We start from the raw sequence: 26,271 nt of genomic DNA, 5'->3' as shown, positions 1-26,271 counted from the left end.
GTGTATGTACTCACAAATTCAAGCGTTTATTTACCAAAACAAGTACAAGTTCTACAGGTGTATAGAATGTGTACAAAATTATACATACATACATACATACCTACATATACAAACATACAAATAATCCTCTTTTAATCCTGTTTAATCCTAAATAATCCTGTTATAAACCGGTCAATATTTCTCTATGTAAGATATTTATTTCATCCTTGTATCTATTGTAACTATTTATACTCACCTTATACATATAAAACATGGGTACATTTATATGCACATACACACGTTGATACCTTCATGTTTACTTATCTGAATTAAGTCCATACACCAGTCAAAATAGAACGTAATGTAGTACAGACAAATATAAATATATGCACTTTTGTATATATTACACACATACAACATTGTATACATTAGTATCCCGTGTACTTATACATACTAAAGTGAAAACATTGAAAAAAATGTTTTCTTTATTGTCTGCGGTGTTAGAGATACAACATAATACAATACCACGTCAGTCAATGCTCATCTCAAGTTCCCCTTAACATTTATAGTTGCTCCCCTTCTGAAGTGAACTTTTTTTAAAATCTCAACTTATAAGGCGAGCCTTTAAGTTCAAAGAGTGCATTTTGTTTTGCCTTTTTTTCTTTAATTTATTGATTACTAATAAATTTTTTTAATTAATATTTGATTAACTTCCATAATAAACGTTTTGTATTTGGTTCGGATTAAAATGTTGTCTAGGCACAGTGTTTCGTAATTTTGTTCCGTATGAGTTTTGCTGGATTTTTTTAAATTTGTTAAGTTTCTTTGAATTTTTCTCTATGTAATGCTATTTTTATTTGTTGAATAAAATTTGGAGGAGAAATTACGTGATAAGCTAATATGAAAAGTAATAATAATAAATAGAACGTGTATTAATAATCAATATTATTCTTAATATCGGTGCCAAACGACAATAACAAAAACTGTTTACCCTCATAAAGATAGGTGTCAAATTGTCTCCATATGTGTACCTTCCTTCGGACAATCTGATCATTGGGTATTGGTGTTCACATCTGCATCTACTCAATATCAAGCGTACCTGAGTGACATAATAATATGTTGTTGAATATTTTTACAATACAATTGAGAATTATCTAAATTTTATTGATGTAGTCCTGATTGTTTATCAATCAAGTTGCTGTATTGTGAATGCTTAAGTTGGAGTTCGTGGCAAAATTAATTATTTGAATGCAGTGTTGTTTTGTAGCTATTACATAATTACATGAGATTTTATTACTTCTTTGCAGCGTTTAACGCTTTTTATTCTGATTCTTGCAAATGTTCAACTGATCAAAATATGATTCTGGCATCTAATTTTCTCAGGGGCAGAAAGGGAATTTCAAGTGGACGTGATTGAACTCAAGGGCTAAATGACGATGTTGATGCGACTAGCAGGCTTCACATGACAATTTCGTTGATGGAACATGATCTCTCGTGTAGATTTATTTTGTTGATTTAAAAAAGTTGCACTTGAAATGAGTTATTTGATAGCAAGTAACTGTGGTTTGCAGCATATTTCAATAAATAGCTTCGGCCTATGTTTAATTTATAAAATTGTAGGAGCTAGTAATAAATGCGTGTACACCAGTTGCCTTTCCAAAAATTTCTTCTGGGGGCTGTAATTTTTCAAAATCAAAATGTTATTGTGCAGGGGGCAAAAACAATTTTCTGTCGAAACTTATGACATTTTTTCGAATTTATCCTAAACAAAGCTATTTTTATAGGGGCTTTCCTCACGCAGAGCCTCTTATGTATGCATGTAGGTCGTAAATATTTTGATCCATTTACTTGTGCAGAAATCGAAACACGCTCACTCTCACGAACTTTAGTAATGGATATAAATTTCATGTGTTTATGCTTGTACCTGCACAGTACAAAAAGATGTATGTGTGTTTGCATGTGCATACATATGTATTGTATACATTATATATATATATATGTGTGTGTGTGTGTGTGTATATACAAAAGACATATGCATATATGTTCAAGTGTATAAAGATATAAATCAAAATGCTCATTTCATTTAAAAGGTCATAGGATAAATTTATCAGACAACATTATCAGATCAACCGAGATTCTGAAATTTTTCTATTATCAAGTCTGTTATCCGCAGTGATTGATACTAACCAACGTTTTGATTTAAATGAATTCGTCATAAAAAAAACGTTTTAATAATTATTTTGGAAATTTTTCTTATAAGAAAGCTGCGTATTAACAATATTTCATAACAAATTATTAATTCCTCAGAATTTATAAGATCTCTAAGTATTTGCATGATACAAATTGCATGACATGAATTGAATTATTCCACTATATGCGTATATCCATGTTAAAAACGGCACATGAACCAAACTAACCATTTCATCAAGACTCAGCATATCGACTTCGATGACAGGTTTCTTAGCAATGATCTTCTCTGGAGGGGCTGGCTTGCTCGCCTTTGAAACGCTGTTGTTGGAGGAAGCTGCTGATCCGGATCTCTGCAGTTTCGGCGTGTTCGAATGTCCGTTCGTCCGCGTCATGCTGGCTATTTCGTCATCGATTTCTTTCTCCAGTTGAACAAGCTGTGGAGCGAGGACTCCGAATTTGGAACCCCTTCTGCCGACCTCCAGCAAACACAGAACGACGTTACGTTCATTTTTCCTGGAGACAAGATCCTCAGTTTCAAAAAGGATGGTATCGGGAATTCCCAAAAAGGAGCGACACCAGGCAATAAATGTTGAAATGTTGTCGCGTGCTTGGAATGTGCCTATCTGAGCGCTGTTTCTGTAAGTGAGCGTCGTCGTCGTCGTCGCTGCTGCTGCTGCTGCAGTGTTTGTGTTCTCTGCGCCGTTCTGAACGTTTGAAGTGCCTGACTGTCGTGTTTGTGTTGGGTCGAAGTTCAAATTGACAAAACTGAGAATTGTGTTGGCGTGTTTGCAGAGTAGTGTGCCGTTATCTAAGTGTTCGAAAAAATTGTCCACAGTGACTGGCAAGTTGTAGAGATCGTGGAACCATTCTGCCAGATCTTCCTTCATGGCGTAGAGGTACTCGTCTTTCGTTTTGAACGGTTTCACTGATTTTAAATCAATGGGAGGATTTGATCTCAGCTGAACCACGTCCTCATTTTCTGGCTGGTGTTGATGTTTCGTACCACTCATCTTGGCAGTATTTTCAAAATGAAACCTGTTGAATATTTCAAAACAATTTAATTCGTTACATTTATTTTCTAATCTGCAATCGCGTACGTTTTTATATAAACAGTACACACATAACAACATAACGTCTGACACGAAAGGCTACACACACACACACACATATGAAAGGCCAAATGAATACCAATTAAGTATATCAAATTCTAATGAAATGAATATTTAAATTCGGTTAATCATTTGTGACCATGCCATCTGTAGAGGTGAAAGTTCACCTGTCAATTATTCATCCACTTATCCTGTCACCCACTATGTTTGCTTTTCTTTCGTTCTATTTGCTTTAGCCTGCTTGTGGGCTAATGGGCTAATGGACACTGTTAGTTAGTGGAAGTGAATACGTTGCATACACACACACACACACACACACACACACACACACACACACACACGTGTGTAAATCTAATATGTAATGTTTATCGCGCTGTTCTCATTGTGTGTCTGTATTATAAATACACACATTTTTTAATTTTTATTCTCAAAAAGTGACTCAATTTTAAAACGTTAACTAATCTGTATTAGAAAATTATTAAAATATTTTAATATACAGACTAATCTGAAGATGTGATAAAACTTCTGGTCATTTACGAAGTCGTATCATAATGATAACTTTGATGATGATGATTAATGATAACTTTATTTATCGGCAGTCATAAATGATGTTCCAAATGAGATCACTTGGAACAAGCAAACGCATGACACGGCAAACATACATTTATTAATGATATATTATACTTATAAATAATACAAAAAATACAAAACAACAGAAACTTACTTCTAACTATATTTTCGTCTCATTGCTAGCATTAAATATCACAGTCTGAAGTTTAGCCAAATTTATCGCAGAATTCTGAATGAATAGTGAATACACACAGAGTTCGAAATAAAACTACAGAACTAAAACATGCATCATTGAGTCAAATTAATCATATATTACAAATAAAAAATAAAATAATAATAATAATGTCTTGTTTGTTTTTTTTTATGTTTGTCAATATTTTATTGATTAATTTCTTATTAACAGCCATCAATAATTGTTGTTGTTATACTTGTCAGTATTTTTTCTGCAGCTGTTGTCCAAACAAAACGTGTTCCTAGCAGCACAACAAGACAACCCAACAACTGAACTCAGCCGTCTGATAATAAATTATTATCTATCAATGCTAATGCATGCAAACATCCTTATATAAATAAATTTAAATTCAAACTAATTAATATTCATGAGATGACTGACGGGTGGGGTAGTAGAATGGAAATGGGACTGGCTATAAATAGCTTATAAACATTGGGATTATTGAACTGTATACATACACATAATGTGAATGTTCCGTACATATGAGAGCCCGTGCATGTATATGTGCATGTACAAGTACATTCACATGTGAATATATACTATTCAATATATACTATTCATATGGATTTGTATATATATTATATATATAGATATGCATAATCATCTATATTAATAAAACATGCTTTCCACATACATGTGATTTTTTATAAACATATATGCGAATTCGCATATAAATCCATGATGAAGACGTATATCCAATCCATGGTTTAAATCCAAGGTAGAGACATCTCAGTGAAAATTAAGTATAAAACACAACATAATATCAATATAAATATATATAGTTATAGATATATACTTACGTACCATATATATATATATATATATGTGTGTGTATATATATATGTATATATAGGTATCTTAGTTTATAAAAACCAGTGGATAAATACGAATATATACGTGTGTGTGCTTATAAAAACGTGTGCGTGTCTGTGTGTGAGTGTGTGTACGTGCAGATGTAGACATATACACGTGTAGGGAATTGTTGCTGCAGTTGTTGCTGGTAATTATGATACCAAGCGTATACAAGCAGAAGTAGCTGATGTGCAAGTGCATGTTATATGTGTGTGTGTGTGTTTGTGTGTGTGTGTTTGCATGTGATTGTACGTGTATGTAGTATATGTTATACATGCGTGTATTTAGATGTAATAAATACACGTGTTTTTATGAATGTGTGCAGGATATGCGTGATGAGGCAATTATGTGATGATGCAAATTGACTGTACGTTTTAATTATGCCTTTGAATGAATTTGTATATATTTTATGTGTATGTACAATTGTACATTTTAAAATTTTGTTTAATATATGTGGCTTATGTGTGTACTAAAATGTTTGTTTGTATGTATAACATAAATTTTAAACGACAAATGTGTTTTTACTAACAATCACACACACGTGATTGTGTGTGTTATTTTATAATTCATTTAAAAAGGAAACAAAACACTGATATATGTTTTTTTAACTAATATATGCATGTTTATCTTAGCCTTGTCCTTGTGTTAAAATTTTAGTTCTTTGAATATGCATGAGGTGGTGATGAAGATAACAACAACAAGAAGAATAATAAGGACTTTATTACGTAATCAACACGTCATAAATATGCATATGCATGCAGATGTGAAGTTATAAATCATCTCTTCAAATATTTTGATAAGCACTGATTTGCTTTTTTGTAATTCATTCATTTATAATGTATTTTTTGTATTTCGTCGTGTTTGTATGTCTTTTTGGTTTTGAACTAAAGAAACTTGAAAATGATTTACGATCAACCGTTAGAAAAATTGAAAAGTTCAACGTCTACCGTACGTTTGCCTATTTGGCAACAAATTGCGGTAGAAAAACTTTGAGTAAATTTTATTTTAAACCAAAATGGGTGTTAATGTTAATACCTATAGATCATAATTGAAATAAAAGCACACCATGACAGTATACTTTGTGACTCCATGTATGTAGAATAAGTATAGTGACACGTAAACGGTTAAAAGTGCTTTGTTTGATATTTGGATTTTTTTTTTCAGCCAGCCCATCTCCACTGCGCGTCACTTCCGTGTTACAGTTTTGAGGCATGGACGTGTTAGGACGGCGTTTGTGTTTGCACCTTGAAAGCAGATATTTTATATTCTTAATAGCATTAATATTACACGTAACGTCCTCTCATGGAATAGGCGAAATAATATACGCCGTAAATTGCGGTGGTGGGGCCCACGTGGATGTGTACGGCATCCATTACCAAAAAGATCCGCTAAACATTGGCGTTCCCTCCGATCATGGAAAAGTTCTAACGATAAGAAGGGCGCCCCCACCAGATCAAATTTTGTACCAAACTGAAAGGTATCACACGAGCAATTTCGCATATTCCGTTCCGATCAGAAGTGACGGTGATTACGTTCTCGTCATGAAGTTCAGTGAAGTCTGGTTCACAGAGCCCAATAGAAAGGTTAATTAATTTATTAATAAAAAATATAGATCTGAATTATTATTTATTCTTGTTATGTAATTGAGTGGAAAGAAATGGTCAGTGAAGATAAAAGGGAGGGTATATAAAGCATGTGTGAGAGCAGCGATGGTATATGGTGGTGAAACTTGGGTGTTGAGGAGAGAGAAGGAAAGTGTACTGCAGAGGGCTGAAAGAGCTATGGTGAGGATGATGTGTGGGGTTAAAGTGAAGGATAGGAGGAGTAGTACAGAGCTGATGTCAATGATGGGACTGAATGAGGACATTGTGACATTGATAAGGAGATCGAGATTGCGGTGGTATGGACATGTGTTGAGAAGGGATAAAAGGGTCGGGATTAGGCGAGTGTTGGAGTTCGAGGTTGAAGGAGTGGTAGGAAGGGGTCGTCCGCGATTGGGATGGAGAGAGCAGGTGGAGAAGGACAGGGTGAAAGCGGGGTTGCGTGATACTGAGGCGAGTGACAGATGTGGATGGCGTCGAGGGGTATTTCGGTTTCATCATAGATAGCCAAACGGCAACCCCCGATCTCGGGAAAAATGTCGTCTAAATGTGTGTTGTTGTTGTTGTTTCTTGTTATGTAATTAAATAATCGTTTCATAGTTTTAATGGATATAATCTTCAAATTAGATTTTTACCCTGCCATCATGGAAATTATTATGGCCTGATACACTTGGTGTTTTTGAGTATCTGAGTGCTCTCAACACAGACGAAAATCAGGAAAATTATTAATGCCTAGAACTCGTACTCAACGACTACTTAAATGTTATTTGGGTCCCGTTATCTTGGTACAAAGAAAAAAATTTTATATTCAATGCTCTTCATTTGCATGTCATTACAAATTACACATTTTATAAAAATTCTTCATACTTTTTTAAACTATGATTACAAAGATGGGAATGGCCTGACCTGATACACTTGGTGTCTTCGAGCATCTTAGTGCTCTTGACACAGACAAAAATTAGGAAAATTATTAATGCCTAGAACTTGTACTCAACGACTACTTAAATGTTATTTGGGTCCCGTTATCTTGGTACAAAGAAAAAAATTTTATATTCAATGCTCTTCATTTGCATGTCATTACAAATTACACATTTTATAAAAATTCTTCATACTTTTTTAAACTATGATTACAAAGATGGGAATGGCCTGACCTGATACACTTGGTGTCTTCGAGCATCTTAGTGCTCTTGACACAGACAAAAATCAGGAAAATTATTAATGCCTGGACCTCGTACTCAACAACTACTTTGGTGTTGTTCGGGTCCCGTTATCTTGGTACAAGTTTTTATAATATTAATAGATAATTTTATTTTTGGTTTATTTATTTTCCATTTTGTTAATGTAAATAATAGTTGAGATGACATTGAGGATAAAGATCATTCAAACCTGATACACTTGGTGTTTTTGAGCATCTTAGTGCTCTTGACACAGACAAAGATCAGGAAAATCAATGTCTAGACTACGTACCCAGCAACCAAAAATGTTTTAATGTTGTTTGGGTCCCGTTATCTTGGTACAAATTTTTTTAAATTATATAATTTATTTGTTTTTACATTCGCATTTGTTCATTATTATTATCTAAGCAGTGGCTGTATTAAACAAGAAGTCAATTTGTAAATGCCAGTAATGTTTGTGGTTTATCTTGTATATTCACTAATATTGTATATTTATCCTGACATATTGCAGCTAAATTTTTTTTTAAAATCTGTATTGAAAACCAGATATTCGACGTCCAGATGAATGACCACATAGTGGTGGACCACCTGGACATCTTCGCGACGGTCGGTCTTGGTGTAGCCCATGACGAAATCATTCCATTCTCAGTTAAGAATGGCATCCTTACTGTTAACAAGGAGGCCTCCACATTCAACGGTGTCCTCAATATCGAATTTGTCAAGGTTTCTTCTGCTTGTACTTAATTTCTGCTACTTTTGTTGCTACTTCACTCTTGTTATTATTCTTGCTAGCAGTCTGATTAGTTATAGGTTATAATTATTAATTGTTATGAATGATTTCAGTTGTTTTTTAAGTGGTCACTTATTTTCATTAATATCACTAAAGCTAGAACATGTAATGGCATCATTATGATGTTTTTATTTCAAAATCAGCGTGAATTTTGGTAGTGAGGTTTGTCCTTAATATTTTATACTAAGGTGATTATGATGTAAAGGATGGTTAAAGTCATCCATATAAAATTATGCTGAGTATTTAAAAAATTATTCAATTACAGCTGATGCATGACAACCCTAAAGTAAATGCAATCTACATCATGAAGGGCAGTGTTGATGGTATGCGTTCATTTTTTTTTTATTTATTTTTGCCTGCTGTTTTCTACAATTGTGTCTGTCTATTTATCTGTTAATCTATTTATGTATATCAGTCTATTCACTTGTAGTCTATTCACTTGTTTATTTCATTTTCTTGCTTCTTAGTACATGTTTTGTGTTGATATGTCATTAAACTTTACATATATATCTCGTTCAATAGTAACCAAACAATGATTAAATTGACGTTTATCTTGAAGTTTGAACTGAAATAGCTACAATAGTTTTATTTTTCATATATTCATCAATTCTGAAATTGAAAATACACACAGATCTGCCATTGTTGCCTCCACTTCAGAGCATGGAGCACCAGCATCAGTACAACGAGGATGATGAAGAAGAGGAGATGATGCAGCAGGACAGTAGCAGCAGCAGACATCAACAATCAAATCAACAAAAACGCCGAAGACCGGTTTCGGAATTGAAGGTTTCAGATCCGTATGCCAGCGAGGATCCCAGTAGTATGCTTCTGCCTGTCATCATTGCTGTCGCTGCCTTTGTTCCTATCGTCTTCTGCCTCTGTAGGCTCTAGTTTGGTCTCTCTCTCTCTCTCTCTCTCTCTCTCTCTCTCTCTCTCTCTCTCTCTCTCTCTCTCTCTCTCTCTCTCTCTCTCTCTCTCTCTCTCTCTCTGCATGTGTTACATTTAGTTGTATATTTTTTGTTTTTTTTTATAGTGTTTTGTATGGATTAGTTTTTGTTCTGTGATGTTTGCTGGTTACATGGTATTTGATCTTCTTAACTGTTTTTTGTTTAGTTTATCGTAAAATATGAATGTATCAAGGATGTTTTGTTTTTTGTTAATTAAATTGTTTTAGTTGTTACTAATGTTATCTTTATATTTTCTTCGAATAATGTTGTTTTTTGTGGGTTGAATATACATTATATTTGTATAGTTGGTGATTGTTTCTTCCAATAATTACTGTATGATATTACTGTTTGCTGTCATGTCATTATTGTTGATTTGTTGCTGAATAAATACTTATAAATGTTTTTAGACTGTGCACACATATAAATATATATGTATGTATATATATATAAATATATTTGTGTTAATTGTGCTGGTGATGGTTATAACGTTTTTCTGAAAATATGCTCAGATAATGTAGGTAGATGTGTGTTTAGATGTGTGGTGTGTGTGTGTGTGTGCACTGGCTTAATTTTTCATTGTTCTATAAACTTTACCTTTTCGGCTAGATTTTTTTTATTACAAATCTATTAATATTTACTAATAATTACTATTAAACACCAATAGACAACCATCATAATAGTAAAATATAATACCATTATTGATTAAATTTTTAAAAGAGTTTTTTGTATGGATAATATCTAATTATTTTTTATTATCTGTCGTCTGCCATTAAATTCTTTGTCGATGTGATTTTTTAGTATATTTATATTAAAATTATTCTTGTGATCTTTTATTTCTCTGTTTTTACCATTGAAATGTTATTTAATTTCTACTGTGGCGGGAAGTAAAAGAATAAGGATATATTTGTGTTTGTGTAATATAGTAATATCGTTGTTAATATTTTATGCTGGTTTTCTATTTCATCAATTGAGTTGATTGTATGATTGGTTGGTTGATTGATTGTATGATTGATTGATCGATTGTATGGTTGATTGATTGAATATTATCTTCTAATGATTTTGTTAACTTATTCATATGCGTGTTTACTATATAGAATTTTTCATATTGAATTGTTTATTTGATAGGATAAAGTTATCCATGATAACATAGAAAGGTGAAATACTACTTCTAATATTTTGATGATAAATTTTGCCAATAAATGCATTTTAAATAAATAAAATCAACTACTTTTTGTTTTCATTTTTCTAGAAGTAATTTGAAAATAAAATATTTAGTTAGTTGTTGTTGTTGTTTGTTGTTTGTTGTTGGAAGAAAAAAGTAAAAAAAAGAGTAGATGACTTAAGAATGACAAATAATCTTTAAATGCTTGCTCACGTTTTTAAATGTGTGTGTGTGTGTGTGTGCGTGCGCGTAATAACTCACACTTAACATTGTGTGATAGATTATGATTATTAAGTTAATTGGTGTCAATAGAATTTTATTTAATTGTTAGCATTATTGAAAGAAGCTAAGAGAGGTGGGAGCACTAGAATGCATGCAAAATTTGGACCTATTTTAGAAATCTAAGCATCTTCCACTTACTGATAGTAAAATGAAATCATTTCGAGACTAAAATAAAAAAAACGAAACGAAACTGCTCGGAAAGCAACAAAAAGCATGAAATCTAAAAAAGCGTCAGATTCGATGCATATATGAAGATCGCCATATTTGCATCCTATACTTTAGCTTATCGCTTAGAGTTTATTTAAATTCTAAAGAAATAAAATTCATCGCATGAATGTCTTGCAAAGTGTCACGTTCTTTCGGCATCAAATGAGTGAAAAAAATTGGGAATTTGGCCTGACGGTGCTCCATCTTCCAGATTTCTCTTTAATGAGTCGAAAAAAACCATTGGACAATTTCATTTATTGATGACGTCATGTTGAATATCACTCACGTCATTATATACAATTCATAAACGTTTACGCAACCAAATAAATTGTTACACGATAATTGTAACAGATTGTACACTATTGAAATTGTGGATGCGAATTTTAATATTCAAATATTCATTAGCTCCGCTTTCTCGGAATTCAGTTAAACTATAATATTAAAATGTTCACAAATGACGAAAACGTCTAATGCATTCTCAAAATTCTTGCACGATTTTCGAGTTAATCACTGCTCCTATGATGAGTGATATTATTTAAAATATGTCATTCGGTTTTAGTCATGCCTTATTAATATTTATAATGATATTTGTATAGTATTTAAATTAATCAATAAAATAAAAAGATATTTATTATAATTTGCACATCGGTAGCACGTTTATTTGATTAATGTAATTGAAGCAGTACGAAGTAAGTAGTACGTGCGTGCATTGTTATGGTTGTACTGCTTGCATGTCTTACCTGTAGAATACGGCAGAGCTTGTATGTTGTGCTCCTATGCAATACAGGTGATTCGACGATAGTCCTACACGCATGAGTTGTCTTCATAATGTTGTCGTCGTTGTTCTGTTGCAAGTAAATTGTAATCAGAAGTTTTTGTCAAAATCATTTGGAGTGTTGCTACTGAAGTTGAGTTTCAATCTTTGAATTGAGATGATATATTTGGGCTGCAATAGACGGATGAACGGAATACTAAAACTTTAATAATTGCTTGTGCTTTTTAAATATAAACAAAAGAAGGAAATACGAATTAAAATCAACCGGAAATGACCAGTTTAAAAAAAATTTTTGTACCCCCACCCTCTGAAAAATGTACCAGATGTTCGCAAAGGGTCTACCAGGTGGAAAAGATTGGCCCCGTTAATGAAGTCATCTTCCACAAGCAGTGTTTCAGGTGAATTTGATAAAACATTTAACATGTTTAAAACCATATGAATCTTTTCATTTAATCTTTTAGTTCAATATATGATCAGAATAATTTAATAATTTGAAAAACTATACCAATGCATTTAAATGTTGTTCAAAATTCTCTGCTATTCATGCACTTTCAAAAATTTCATTTTTTAAATAGTTGGACATTTATAAGTTCTAAAATAATTTTGACGCACGCAGATGTTGCCGATGTGGTCAGCACTTGACGCTTAAAACTTATTTCACAAATTATACGGACTTAACCGATAAAGAGATATATTGTCAAAAAGATGCTCCGAAAGTTTCAGCGCACGGATACGATGCCAGCGCAATGGGAATTCGATCCGCTCTGAACGTGCCCGGGGTGGTCCAACACAACTTGCACATCCGAGGTACAGGTGACGCACCGAGGATCGGTTCTGACGCTCTTCACATCAGGGGGGCTCTGTCCGCGCAGAGTGCCTACCAGAAGAAGTACAGCACGAAATATGATAAACATCATTTTCCGGCTTATCTGGTTGCTGCTTTTTATACAACTTTTATTCAACGAATATGTTTTTCACTGTTGTATCGTTTTTGTAAAAATTAGTTTAATGTTTTTTCAAGGTTAACAAAGCAAAAGAAACGCTCTATAAATACCAAGAAGACCTCGAGAAACAGCAGAGAGAGGAAGAGGATCGATTGATGTCAGAAATTCAGAAGGAAAACAGAGCGGAAGTGGAGAACATGGAAAAGGAGTTCAACCAGGAATGGGAAAAGGAACTGGAACAAATGGCTCGTCAGTACGAAAAGAAAGAAAAACAAAATGTTCGCATTGACTTTATTCATCTTTTTTAAGATTTTATTTAATTTAACACTCGCTGCTTCACTAATTGAAAAATATTTTCACCAAATAGATGTCGTCAGATAAATTTGAGAAGGATAAAGCAGAACTGAAAAAAACATTAACAGTTAAAATGATGAAGAAGAAGGAAGCCATGAGTGTGAGATTGCAGAGCAAAGCCCAACTGAAAACCGCCACCATGGTGAAGAAACACAGCGAGGAAATGTTGGCTCTCCTGAAATCGAAACAAGATGAAGTCAAGAAGGAACTTGAGGAAGAAATTGTAGGTTTCTTGGTGGAGATTAATTTGTTTGTTGTCATATTATCATCATCATCCCTTTTTGTCATCGTGATCTTGCCATCGTTGTCATCATTCTCATCATCACACAACGTATTTGCCTTCCAACGAAGCATTCAATTTGACATCGTCAGGTCGATACAAAAATTTTTTACAAAATGATATTCAAGTTAAAAAAATTGGATCGACCATCTAGAGGACCGCGGTAGGAGATGAGATCGAACAGAATCCCGAACTGATAGAGGAGGCAATGGCAGCCATCGAGCTGAACACTGAGAGGCCAGACCCACACGCGCCCAGAATAAGAAAGAGAGATTTGTACATCGACCCATCTGTCTTCGTCGAACTCGATGAAGATGTCTTCAAGGTTTTTACAGAATTTTTTTTGTGTTCTACTTTTTTGACGAATTATTTATTAGTAAGTTGTACATTTGTAAATTATTAGTTATTTGTAAGTGAGCATAAATGTGAAAGATAGGCACTACCTATATTTAAATTTATAAAGCATCGCTAGAAAATTATCATAGAGATTAAACGAAACCTATTTCAATCAAACAGAAATACTTAAACAAATAATTGCATGCCAATCTGACAACGTGCATAGGAAAATAATTATAAACCGGCTTTTTAGACTTATAAAAGTTTCAATGTTTGCCGAAATACAGGTAGCAGAATCTGAACAGATCTCATTCACAGAGCTTGTCAGGCAGTTAACTGAACATTGTATCAGTGACTTACAAAAAGCCAGGTGAGATACTACTCTTCATTGTTAAGCCTGATTATATTTATGTATGTATATACACATAGAAATAAATTTTTTAGCTTGCGATAACTATATGTGGTAATTATAAAAAATATTTTTAATAGATGGAAATTCTAAAATAGATAAAAAAAATATGTGAACTTTAAATCGAAATGAATGATGTTTGAAGAGCCATCTTCCGATGGATTACCGTGAAAGACTTGAACGTTATGGAGTTTGATGAAAGTCTCACCAACGATTCTCCTCTTGGTCTTCTCAAAGGAATTAAAACTGGAACCGAAACTTATCAGACACTTTTTAAAAGACTTTGCAGGTGGCTAACATTTAAAATTTCTTTTTTAATGCATTCTTTTGACATGGAAATGTTTATGAAATTATATAATGATTTCTGTACATTATTATTTATTTCTCTAGAAGATTCTTAAGTTGTTGCACAAATAATTGTCACCGAAATGTTTGTTGCTTTAATAATATTATTTCATTCTGAAGAAAATTTCTTTTACAAAACTTGTACAGCTACGCCGGTTTGATATGCGAAGAAATAAAGGGCCATTCAAAAAGTGTTGGTTACGAACCTGGCATGAAAATAAAAGAAGATACCTTCTTGAACTCCTGGAATGTTGTCCTCATCATGGGAGATTGGTGGCCTGTACAATGCAATTGGGGTGCTAGGTAAATGACAGCTCTTTTGTTTTTTACTAATATAAGTTTTATTTCGTTTTTCAATTTAAATGATTTATGTATTTTATTTAATGTAATTACTAAGTATTAAAGTTGAAGCAGTAAGTATTTTTACTGGATTTAAATTTTTACTAATTTTGTTTCCAATCTAAGAAAAACTAATTCAAAACTCAAACTAAGATCTAAAATTTATAACATCGCAGGCATTTGGTGTTAAACAAAGACCAGTCAAACAGACATTCATCGGAGAAGAAATCTGACAAGATCCGCTACCAGTACGATGAGCACTACTTCCTCACAGATCCCGATGAATTCATCCAGGAGTTCTGGGCAAATGATCCGGACTGGCAACTCCTTGAAAAACCTTTAACTCTTGAAGAGTTTGAGGCACAACCGTTCGTTCGATCTGTCTTCTTTCACTACAACATGGAGTTTGCAGATGTCATGAAGGCTGTCCTGCATACGGATAACAAGGGAGGGTCAGAAGTAAAAATAAACGTTCCTGAAGAGTTGGCAGAGGACATTGTTTTTCACTATCAGTTGAGGTTTGCAGATCGAGAAAGGAGAAATGATCTGGAGTATAAAAATATCAAAATTGAAAGATTTGTTTTTCACGCGATGTCTGGTACCACAGCTCTGTTCAGCGTTCACGTCCCAATACCTGCCTCTTATTTCTTAGAAATATTTGCTTACAAAATTAACGAAAGTCACAAAATTGGTGAGGATCCGAACACGCCGATGTCTCCCTTCAGGTTGAAATGCGCTACAAAATTCAAAATAGTTTGCGAGGAACTCACTGGCAAAATGCATCCTCTACCGAACTGCGCCACAGGTGAGTGGGGCCCGAACAAAGCCAAACGACATTTCAACATGGCTCCTCTAACACATCAATCTGGAGTCATCAATTTGGATAATGACGTCGAGATAAGATTCCAAATGCCGAGAGCGTTAACATTTCTCTGCAAGCTGAGACTGAACAGCATCGAAGACGCTTTGCTCGAAAAATTCGTAACGAGTTCGGTGGTCGATTCCATACTGACGGTCCGCGTGTCTCCCCCACAACCAGGGCAGTACGGTTTGGATATTTATGCTAAGCCTGATGATGCTTCTAGCAATCAGCCACTGGCCCACGCATGCAAATACCTACTGAACTGCTCCAGGGTCAACCATCCCATCGAACTGACCCCCAGTGAAAAAACTGTTATGAACGGTCTTACATCTCTCGAGAAAAAAACAACTCCATCAAAGGAACCTCAAAAATCTTCCACGTTGCCATCAAAACTTGGTCCTACTCCAGCTTTTGATGAATTCAATTTGAAATTAAACTCTCACAAAGATCCGATAATTGATAAAATCGACAAAGGTGGATCGGTAACTGTAGAGTTGGGCTGCTCTAACTCGACTACGCAACTAGTCGGTCAATTATTTTGCGATCCAAACGAAGAATGGAATAACAAAGTAACGCTAAAGGAGGGCTCGAAGAAATTCAAATTCACCCTGAACCTTCCAAAAGAGGGCATCTATAGGTTTACGGTGCTGGCATGCAAGAAGGATCAACCAATCAACAAAGCTATTCCTGTCTACATTTTCAATGTAGTTTACTCTCTAGATAAGAAGAAGGGTACTCTCAAATAATCCACAACTGTAACATTACCATATATTATAAAACATTAACCAAATGTTGCAAAAATTATTAAAGTCATCTGTAGCAAGTGAAAATATAATAATAAAATCGTATGTTGTTATAAGACGTTAAGAGATTTTTGTTATTTATATTTCATTTAAAAGTGCATATATTGAACAATTCGTTTTCTTTTTTTTATTAATTTTATTCTAATCATAATAACATTTAATGTTTCAACCAACACCACCGTCATTAAAATTATCATCATCTTCTTCTTCATTGTCATCATCTTCTTCATCATCGTCATCAATAGAAGCATTATCATATCATCATCACCAATATATACATTTGATTGTATGTTAAACGTTATATTTAGCCTAAATCTTAAATTCGTCCTATCAAGAAGAAAAATTACCTTCATATATAAACAATAATTGTATATTTTATTAAATTATTCGATTAAAATTCTTGTTAATTTTTATACGTTCATGTTTTTACGATTTTTTTTAATTACCAATTTATATTTAATTCATTTGTATTCTTTATTAATATTAATTAATTAATTATTAATATTATGTAATGATTGTTTCTTTGTACTTCTATGCACCCGACTTGAAAATCAACTTTTTGTTAACTTTTTTTTAAATTAAATAAAAAAATTATTTCTTTTAAAAAATGTTGGGATCCTTTTTTCAAATTATTAATTAACAAATTTTTAATAGAAATTAATTACAAGTAAATTCAAATAATTCAACAAATGGCTTATTCAACAAGTGGATTAGTTAGGGGGGAGCGGGAGTGCCATGGTCCCCCTTTTATCAAGGTCAACAACAATTAGTTTTAATTTTGAAAAATTATCTGACATGTATTGTTTAATTACACATTAAACCACAGTTTTTAATACGCATGAAAAGTTGAAAAAATTGCTTTAAATGGGAAAAATTTTCGAAAAATTTTCAAAAAAGCCAAAAAAAGCATTTCCAGTTTTTGACTCTTGCGGTAAGTTTGGGCCCCTCATCAAAGTTATTTAGACCCGCATTCGATGCGATACATTTGGTCAATAAATCGATCTAAAAACCACTACGGCTAATGTATTATTCAACTTTCAAGGAATATTTTTTAAATTTCATTTCTACCCTCGAGACTTCAACTACTACAAAATACTAAAATACAATAAGCCAATGTAATAAGCCATTATAATAAAAACAAGGACAATTTTAATGATTTTAAAAGTTTTTTCATGAAATGTTTTAAAAGTATACTCAAGGAATGATTTTACTCATAATGAAACTTCTTCCAGTCAAATCAATCCCAATGTCAGCGCATCACATTGTTCTCAAACAGACGCAAAAATAGAAAGACAGCAGCCGGAATGAACAGCTGGTACAGTTTGAAGTTGTACGGAACAGTAGCCGGTGACAATGATGTTGAAGGGTCAATAGCTACTGGAGGAACTAAAAAATTAGTAAATTTAAAAAATTACTGAGTTGATAAATTATTCAACCATTAAAAACTGATTTACCAAATAAAACTCAACATATTTGTATGCAATATATTAATAAATAAAATCAATTAAATGCTTTGCGTCTACGCATCTATGTCTGTGTGTCTTTGTGTGTGTGTGTATGTGTGCGTGTGTGTGTGGGGGAAGATATAAATATCTACAAATTGAATAATTAAAAAAAATTAGATATATTAAATGTTAAATGTTGTATAAATCAAATAAATACAGTACGAATAAGGCTCGGATTCACCGCGAAACTCCTTGAAACCGAAATTGCAGCCAAGACAGCTACTACAACTACTGCTGATAAGTATGCCATTGTAGAAATTTATAAAAGTCATTCATACAACTTCTTCCTAATCGCGTTCTCTTTCTGTTTCGAGCGTTTATATAACTTTGGCAATGGTCTCAATATTTAGACTTATCGTTATTTAGTATATTATATTGGTGTATTAAGTCACTGTTTGATATATATAGGTATATATCATATTTCTTTAATACACAATCCTTCGTATTGTTAAATAAGCTTTTCAATGGTTTTTGTTTTGAACAGGGCGAAAAGTTCGTCAGCTAACTAAAGAGTTAACTTCCGAGTGTTTCACAAAAAATGTACCATCATCATCGTCGTCGTCGTCGTCAACTTCACACAAATATACAAAGCTTTTCTCATGAGAAAAGTAAACCAAGGAGAAATATAGAAGGGGAAAAAATTTGTCACCCTAAGATCCCTGGCTTACCTACAATCATTAATTCATCTCACATCTCACCTACCTACAAATTTGTATTTTGTACGTTTTAGGAATTTCACATGTTTTGGGTATTTTACATGTTGCAAAGTTTTGATTAGGTATTTTTCATGGATACATCCATGGTATTTTTTGTATAATTGCCTTTTTTATTTTAATTTGTATGTTTTAAACTTTTTAATTAATGTTAAGACCTAGCCTAGCTACGATTAACTAACTCATCTCAGTCCCTAACTTACTACCTATAACTTAACTAAGTTCGGCTGAGAAGAGATGTAGAACGTTGAAAAGAAACACATCAACGACTTTAGTGAAAAATAAGCGCTTTAATAATTATTTTAAAAAAAGTTTATTTCACTAACGTTTTGTTTCGGTGAACATACGACTGGTTTTTTCATCAAATAATTTAATTTATATATATTTTCAAACATTTTATTTTAAATTAAGACATTAAGTCTACCAAAATGTCAAACAATGTATTTATTTTTTGTTCTTTTTGTTTTGTTATTTTTTAACCAACCATCTAATAAATTTAATTAACTTTACCTGTAAAAAGTTAAATTGTTAATTAAAGTTGTATGCTAAGTTAAGTGCTAACAACTGTTAACAATTAATTTATTTTATAATTTATATTATTCAATTTTTTATTAGAAATACGTATTCAAAATGGAAATGACGTGTGAAGGTTGTTCGAATGCTGCCAAACGAGTTCTTGGAAGAATTGGAGGTTTGTTATTACATATTTTGTTTATTTCATACTTAATAATTTGCCTGGAAGCTAATTTTAAAAATTAATCAATTTGTTTTTCCAGTGGATGATGTTGTTGCTGATCTGAAAGAGCAGAAATTGTTTGTCACCACTGATAAATCATCTAAAGAAGTCCTTGAAACTTTACAAAAAACTGGAAAAAAAGTTGAAATGATGAATTAGAGCTAACAATCTGTAAGAGCACACATACACACACATATATATTTATATATGTATATATATATATATATATATATATATGTATGTATGTATGTATCAGATATACATTAACATATTCATAATGTTTTATATTGTTACTAACCACAGCGGGTTTTAATTTTTGCTTCTATCATTCCCATGGTTTTTTTTACACAAAATTGTATTTTACTGTATGTTTTATATATCATTCATATAAATTAACAGTTAGTGAGTTTTCATCTGGCATATTTTATAAACTTCAAGGAAAATCTTGCTAGTGTGTTGATTTTGTCTGATACGAGAAAAGTAAAAATTATGATAAAGTAATTATCAAAAGTGAAAGCATATGATTGGATGCATATTATTAGATATTTTATAATATAATTTTCTAATACTATCCATTTTTTTGAATAAATATAGAAATAAAAAGGGCTTTCCATAATTTCCATAATTTATCAAATATAAACATTAATCTATTTATTGAGCTTTAAGCCGAGGTTCACTTTTATTTTACATGTATTTACGGCAGGAATTTCTTACTTAAACATAGGATTTGATGGCATTTTATTTTGTTATAGTTTATATATTTTAAATATTAAAATCAGAAATTAAAAAGTTTTTATAAAATTTTTGTTTTAAAAACTTTTCCTAAAAAACGATGGATAACTGTGAAAATGTAACCTCGGAGTCCGCCAAAACTCCAAAAACTTCTAATTTAATTCCGGACCAAGTGGTTAGTGATGAAAGTTCACCGGCGTCGGCCATTCCAACTTCAGAAATTTTGAAAGGTTTTGTCATGTTTGTTTAAATTTGTTTGTAAATCTAAATACCATGGCTTATTTGACTGATTTGATATTCGGATTATATTATAATTATGTTATAATTATTTATTTATATCTATATAAATATATCATATCAGATATTGTTTGAGTTGAATTTGAATTGAAGTTGGACTGAACAACAATTCCATTTGAGCTGTTACTTATTATTACTTACAAGTTATTAAAGTACATGTATGTGTAAGAAAAATAACGGTCCACAGTCCAGTTTTCGTAATTTTTTTAGAATTTAGTTCCAAGTTGATTTTTTTATTGTTTGATATTTAGAGGTTTTGCCTACATTGATTTGTTTTTAATTTTATTGAATTTTTTGTAATGATAAATAATATTCATTGGTTGATTCTAATTCATTATAAAATTAATCAATTTTAATTTTTCCTAATAGGTGTTACTGCTTATGTTGATGTTCACGCATTGAAGCACAACTACAGTTCGACATTTGCTACAGAACTGATTGAATTGGGTGCAAATGTATCGAAACGAATGACACCAGATGTCACCCATGTAGTTTTTAAAGATGGCAGTCGAAGAACGGTGAAGGCCGCCATGAGACGTAACCTTCCCTTAGTTAACACCGTTTGGGTCGACAAGTCGGTCTAACTAATTTCTGTTCATAACTTATTAAATTTTAGCTATGTAGCTATTTATGATGATTGATTGATTGATTGATGTAGCTATTTATATTTAGGCATTTGTGTTTATTCAAATAATTTTTTATGCAATAAGTTCAATCAATCAGTTATCAAGTTACTCAAGTTCGAAAATTTCCAAATTTTATTTTCTACAAATTTGTTTATTACTATATTAATATTAAATATATTATAGATAAATAATAAATAAAATTTATTAAAATTGTTTAAAAAAATGAAAAGCTGCAGGAAAAAGCATCGCAGAGAGGATGAGATGTTGTACCTGGCAAGGATTCCACCTAAGAAAGATGACTGGCCATACTGGCTTCGATTGTTCAAGGTCTGTTTTGTTTGGGTTTTTTTTCAAATATTTTGTTTATTATTTTAAATACTTTATTATTTTTAATTATTCATTATTTTTAAGATTTCATTATTTTTAATAATTTATTATTTTCAATACTTTATTAATTATTTTTTAATATTTTATTATCATCCTACGATAGAGATATGGGATATTGCAGTATCACAACAAACCACAAAAACCGGCCAGTGAAAGAAGGTACAGTCGAAGGAGGAGACTAATGGATGACGACGACGACGATGACGTTGGCTCGACAGATAGGAGAAAAAATGGCGCCAACGACGACGAATATAATGAAGAGGATTTCAAGAAGTTCATGGCAAAGTGGAAGAAGATCATCGGAGAGAGGAAGTACCTCTTCAGTAGCAGTTCTGAAGAGGAAGACGATGACGCTGCTGCTGCTGCAGATGATGATAAGTGTGATGAAGGCTTTCATAAGGTGGGGGATTATAAGGATGATGATAATGGTGATGATGGTGGTGATGAAAATGAATATAAAGATTAGTGACTCATTTTTAAAGCAGAGCAACCCAAGCAGTGGCAAGGATGGAGATAGAAAGGAAGACGATGTCTATAACGATGATGAAGATGAGGATGGTGGTAATGACAGTGCTGGAGACCTATCATCATTATCATCATCTCTGCTAGCATCCTCATCATCATCGACACCATATAGTTCTAGTTTGCATTTTGTTATTTGTTTAATTAATTCAAACAATAAATAAATAAATTAATTAATTAATTAATTTAGTCTCTTATTTATTTAACTGTTGATTAATTTAATTAATTAATTTATTTATTTCTTTATTTATTTCAAGAGAATGGCTGGAAAAAGTTAGGCAAAGATAAATTATCATGCAGGCTGTTTGGTATGTTGGAAATTTTTTGTTCAAAAAATTTTCTTAGTTCTTTGCTAGTGAATTTTCTAAAATTATTCCACTGAAAAATGTTTTTTTATTTCAATTTCTTTTTATTAAATTTTATTTTAATGAAAATATTTTTCAACTTGATACGTTTGCTTTATTAAAACTGCTAAAATTATTGCAACTTGTAAACATGTGGTGGGGTTTCCTTCTTGCCGTTCATTAGTTATGTGTTCACTTATATGCTCGCGTGTTTTGTTTGTGTATTCATTTGTTTGCCTGTTCATTCATTGTTTAGTTATGTGTTCACTTATAGGTTCACGTGTTTGCGTATTCATTTGTTTGCCTGTTCATTCATTGTTAATTCACCAAAAACCACCTGCAGGCTCTACCAGCAGCACACCAAACAACTACAAAAACAACAGCAACAGGCGCGATAACATCAACAATGGTAACATGAACAGCAGCAGCAAAGCAGCCGTTGCATCCTCTTCGTCAACATCCCTGAACCTTAGTATAAGTCAAGATGATGAACTCTACTTTGCCCCTTTGTTACAGAGGTGTAAAGCTTTAATGAAGAGAAATAAAAAGAACATGTCTATGACAAAGAGCCTCAATGCTACTTTGAATACTACTGATATTGATGATAGTATCATTACAAATGATGTTGATACAACTACTGCTACTGCTGCTGCTGCTGCTACAAATCCAACAACGGCAACTACTCTCACGTCATTATCAACAACATTATTATCATCATCACCATCATCATCAGCAACAATATCATTACAATCATCATCATCAATATTGTATCCAAAATGTGAGATAAGTTTAAAACGGTTATCATCATCACCAACACCACAGTCATCATCAACTTCCGGACCATTACCGTCGTCATCATCATCATCACCACCGAAATTGTCATCATCATCATTCTTGACACTATCACCAAGAGTGACTAGCGTTAAGAATAATAATAAAAATAATAATAAAAATAATAATAATAAATATAATTCTGCCAAAGAAAATCGGAGGCAGTCCCTAAGACTCATTAATAATAATAATAATAATAGTAATAATAAAATAATGAGTAATAATAATAGAAATATGAAAGATGATATTAATAATAATAAAGCAATAAATATCAATAATTATAGTAACGAAATAATTAGAAACGAATTGAATAGGAGGAGTAGTAGTAGTAGTAGTAATAACAATAATAATAATATCAGTAGTAGTAGTAGTAATAATAATAATAACAATAATAATAATAATAATGGCAGACCACCACCAGCTAAATTTATATCTCCTGTTAAGATGGTTCAAGGAAAATTAAACTTTAAAAAAAATGGCGAGAATAATGTTACTACTACCAATACAAATAATAATGATAATAATAATAATGATAATAATAATAATAACTTCAATAATAATGATAATAATACTAATAAGAATAGTGATAGTAACACTGACAAGGGTAGTATGATTTCAGAACAGGATGCTAATTGTTTAGGCATTATTGGTTATATTTTGAAAGCTAACGACGATGTTAAAAGCATTAGTAATTGTGATGCTATCACTACTACTGCTACTGCTGCTACTACTGCTGCTACTACTACTTCTTCTGCTGCTGCTATATTTCCAAGTTTGCAAAACTTAAAAATAAACTCTGAGCAGAAGAAACAAGAAGAAGTAGATGGTTTGACGGTTTTATCAAATGAAATATTTACTGATAACGACAACCGCTACTGTAACATCAACAACCATAGCACCAGCAACGAGAGTATTATTACTCATGACAGTGACAACGTCAGCAATGAAAGATATGATGAAAGCATAGAATCAACTAATGAAACAATCACTCCAAAGAACAATGAATCAAGTATACGTCAGAGCAACAAGCGGAAATCATCTGCGCCAAAAAAATTTCAGGATAAAAAAATTAAATTGGATGAAGATAACTATGAAAATTTTTTGGATCTTTTGAAAGAAAATTCCTATAATGAATCTGATGAAGTGAATGCTGAACATTTAACCAATTACACTACACTGGCTTCATCGTTGCCTAAACATCAAACTAATTTCAATATTGCGACTTCTCTTATGCCCAGACATCAAATTAATTTCGATTCGGCGGGTTCTACGCTGCCTGAACATAAAACTAAGTTCAATTTGGCAGCTTCTACAATGTCTAAACATCAAGCTAATTTTACAGCAGCATCTTCAACCTTGCCTAAAAAACATCAATCTAATCTCAATGTTAACACTTCTGCTTCATCTAACAATCAAACTAATTTAAATTTAAAATCTTATGGTGCTTTATCAGCTACTAATAATGATGAAGATGATGAAGATGCTGATGATGACGGGGAAGATAATGACGATGATAATAATTATAACAACAACAATAATAATAATAATAACAACAATATCAGCGTCATTTCAATAAGTGATGATGACAATTGTGACGTTAAAAATGTTTTAATCGTCAACAACGGCAATAGTTTTATCGGTAGTAATGCGTGTACTGGCACAAATAATAAGAATAATAATAACTATAATAATAATAATAAAAGAAATAATAATAATAGTAAGGCAAATCATAATAACATAAAACGACAGTTAACAATGTTGGATCTATTGCATGCACCTACTAATGTTGTTCCTAGAACTTCATCAGCTAATAATAACAATAATAATAATAACAATAATAATAATAACAATAATAATAAACCATGATAATAATTAATGATTGGCAGCGTTTTTTGTTTTACTGTACATCTTACGAATTTACTGTTACTACTGCTACTGCCGCTGCTACTACTACAATCAATGCTGCTACTGCTGTTGCCGCTACTACTCCTACTACTACTAACGTTTACTACTACCATTGTCTTTACTACTGCAACTACTACTGCTGCTTCTTCCAATATGATTAGTAATTTTTCAATGTTAGTATAGAAATAAGAAATATTGCTATTGCCGATTTTAGTACTATTTATAATGCTGACAATGATGGTATTATATATATATATGTATGTATAATATATATATATATATACATATATATATATGTGATTATATATATATATATATATGATTATATATATTAGGAAGAATATATATAATCATATATTCTTCCTAATTTTACCAAACTAACCTCGACCAGCCGATTATATATATATATATATATACGGTTATGTGTATTATATCTGTTATTATATCAAAATCTGACATTTAGGATATCTAACTAATATGTTATTTAATAAAATGTGCATTATTTTTCGTCTGGTCTCTCTTTTTTTTCTCTCTTTTTTTTCTCTCTTTTTTTTCTCTCTCTATCTCTCTCTTTCTCTCACGCTTCCTCTTCCTATATACATAATGATATTTTAATGGAAAGCAATGCATTTGTGTTCTTATAAAATCAACCAAATTCTATTTTTTTTTCTATAAATTAATAGTTATTACAAAAATATTCTATTTAATCAAAATGAGAAAAATTTGTTTGTTTTATATGTTCGTTTTTACAATGAATTTAGCTTAAGATATATTGATATGATTATAGATTGAAATATTATTTAATTTTTATGTATGCATGTGTTAATATTTGTATGTGTTTGTTTTTGTGTGTGTGTGTTTTTTTTATGGTTTTTACTGAACCTCATTCCTCTTACATTTAATATCGTATATATTGTTATTAGAGACGCACCGAAAGTTCGGTTAAATTGACTGAAATCTGACATTCGACTTCTGCAACTGTTAAAGGCCGATTATCCGAATAGTGCGGTTTCCGTTTGAGTCATCAATTTTTTTCGATTTCAGAACTACGTCCGTCGGGTATATTAGCGGGAAATTTATTCCTGGCCGTCATAGCTCTTAAAACGTCTGAATTTATGACAAGAAATTGA

The 26,271-nt window shown here is 32.0% G+C and overlaps 5 protein-coding genes across 5 annotated transcripts in view; 4 read left to right on the top strand and 1 right to left on the bottom strand.

Annotated features, from left to right (window-relative positions):
- HELRODRAFT_141530 (hypothetical protein) overlaps positions 1–3,101 on the bottom strand; it is a gene marked incomplete at both ends in the record, with an annotated part of 5,324 nt that extends 2,223 nt beyond the window's left edge. The window contains 3 exons of the mRNA XM_009020334.1: positions 971–1,078; positions 2,397–2,863; positions 2,936–3,101. Coding sequence (XP_009018582.1) covers positions 971–1,078; positions 2,397–2,863; positions 2,936–3,101 — 741 coding nt within the window. The remainder of the gene's footprint in view (positions 1–970; positions 1,079–2,396; positions 2,864–2,935) is intronic.
- A 3,042-nt stretch (positions 3,102–6,143) lies between these two features.
- HELRODRAFT_80430 (hypothetical protein) lies at positions 6,144–9,389 on the top strand (the record flags this gene model as incomplete). Its single annotated transcript, XM_009020333.1, has 4 exons — positions 6,144–6,515; positions 8,255–8,431; positions 8,764–8,821; positions 9,130–9,389. 4 exons carry the CDS (start codon positions 6,144–6,146, stop codon positions 9,387–9,389), a joined length of 867 nt encoding a protein of 288 aa, XP_009018581.1.
- A 2,590-nt stretch (positions 9,390–11,979) lies between these two features.
- On the top strand, positions 11,980–17,145 carry HELRODRAFT_192035 (hypothetical protein). The gene is made up of 9 exons (XM_009020332.1): positions 11,980–12,269; positions 12,488–12,803; positions 12,893–13,093; positions 13,183–13,392; positions 13,604–13,774; positions 14,073–14,155; positions 14,340–14,483; positions 14,687–14,842; positions 15,055–17,145. The coding sequence occupies exons 1-9, from the start codon at positions 12,142–12,144 to the stop codon at positions 16,484–16,486; spliced, it is 2,841 nt and encodes a 946-aa protein (XP_009018580.1). The 5' UTR covers positions 11,980–12,141; the 3' UTR covers positions 16,487–17,145.
- Positions 17,146–19,376: 2,231 nt separating this feature from the next.
- Positions 19,377–19,656, top strand: HELRODRAFT_80629 (hypothetical protein; the record flags this gene model as incomplete). Its single annotated transcript, XM_009020331.1, has 2 exons — positions 19,377–19,452; positions 19,538–19,656. Coding segments are annotated over 2 exons (195 nt in total), but the record flags the coding sequence as incomplete, so codon positions are not given.
- A 673-nt stretch (positions 19,657–20,329) lies between these two features.
- On the top strand, positions 20,330–26,271 carry HELRODRAFT_173726 (hypothetical protein; the record flags this gene model as incomplete). The annotated part of the gene is made up of 9 exons (XM_009020330.1): positions 20,330–20,459; positions 20,896–21,100; positions 21,383–21,479; positions 21,643–21,939; positions 22,001–22,100; positions 22,319–22,369; positions 22,749–23,094; positions 23,647–24,953; positions 26,186–26,271. The coding sequence occupies 9 exons, from the start codon at positions 20,330–20,332 to the stop codon at positions 26,269–26,271; spliced, it is 2,619 nt and encodes an 872-aa protein (XP_009018578.1).

This window comes from Helobdella robusta (assembly GCF_000326865.2).
Source record: "Helobdella robusta unplaced genomic scaffold HELROscaffold_27, whole genome shotgun sequence".
Classification (NCBI taxonomy): domain Eukaryota; kingdom Metazoa; phylum Annelida; class Clitellata; order Rhynchobdellida; family Glossiphoniidae; genus Helobdella; species Helobdella robusta.
This window is presented reverse-complemented; position numbering and strand designations above follow the sequence as displayed.

What these genes read in the sequence shown, in the direction of transcription:
- HELRODRAFT_192035 (XM_009020332.1), top strand. Translation starts at nt 12,142, where the DNA reads ATGACCAGTTTAAAAAAAATTTTTGTACCCCCACCCTCTGAAAAATGT. An exon ending in TCGATGAAGATGTCTTCAAG is followed by an intron (nt 13,775 to 14,072) that starts GTTTTTACAGAA and finishes GCCGAAATACAG; the next exon opens with GTAGCAGAATCTGAACAGAT. An exon ending in AGTGACTTACAAAAAGCCAG is followed by an intron (nt 14,156 to 14,339) that starts GTGAGATACTAC and finishes TGATGTTTGAAG; the next exon opens with AGCCATCTTCCGATGGATTA.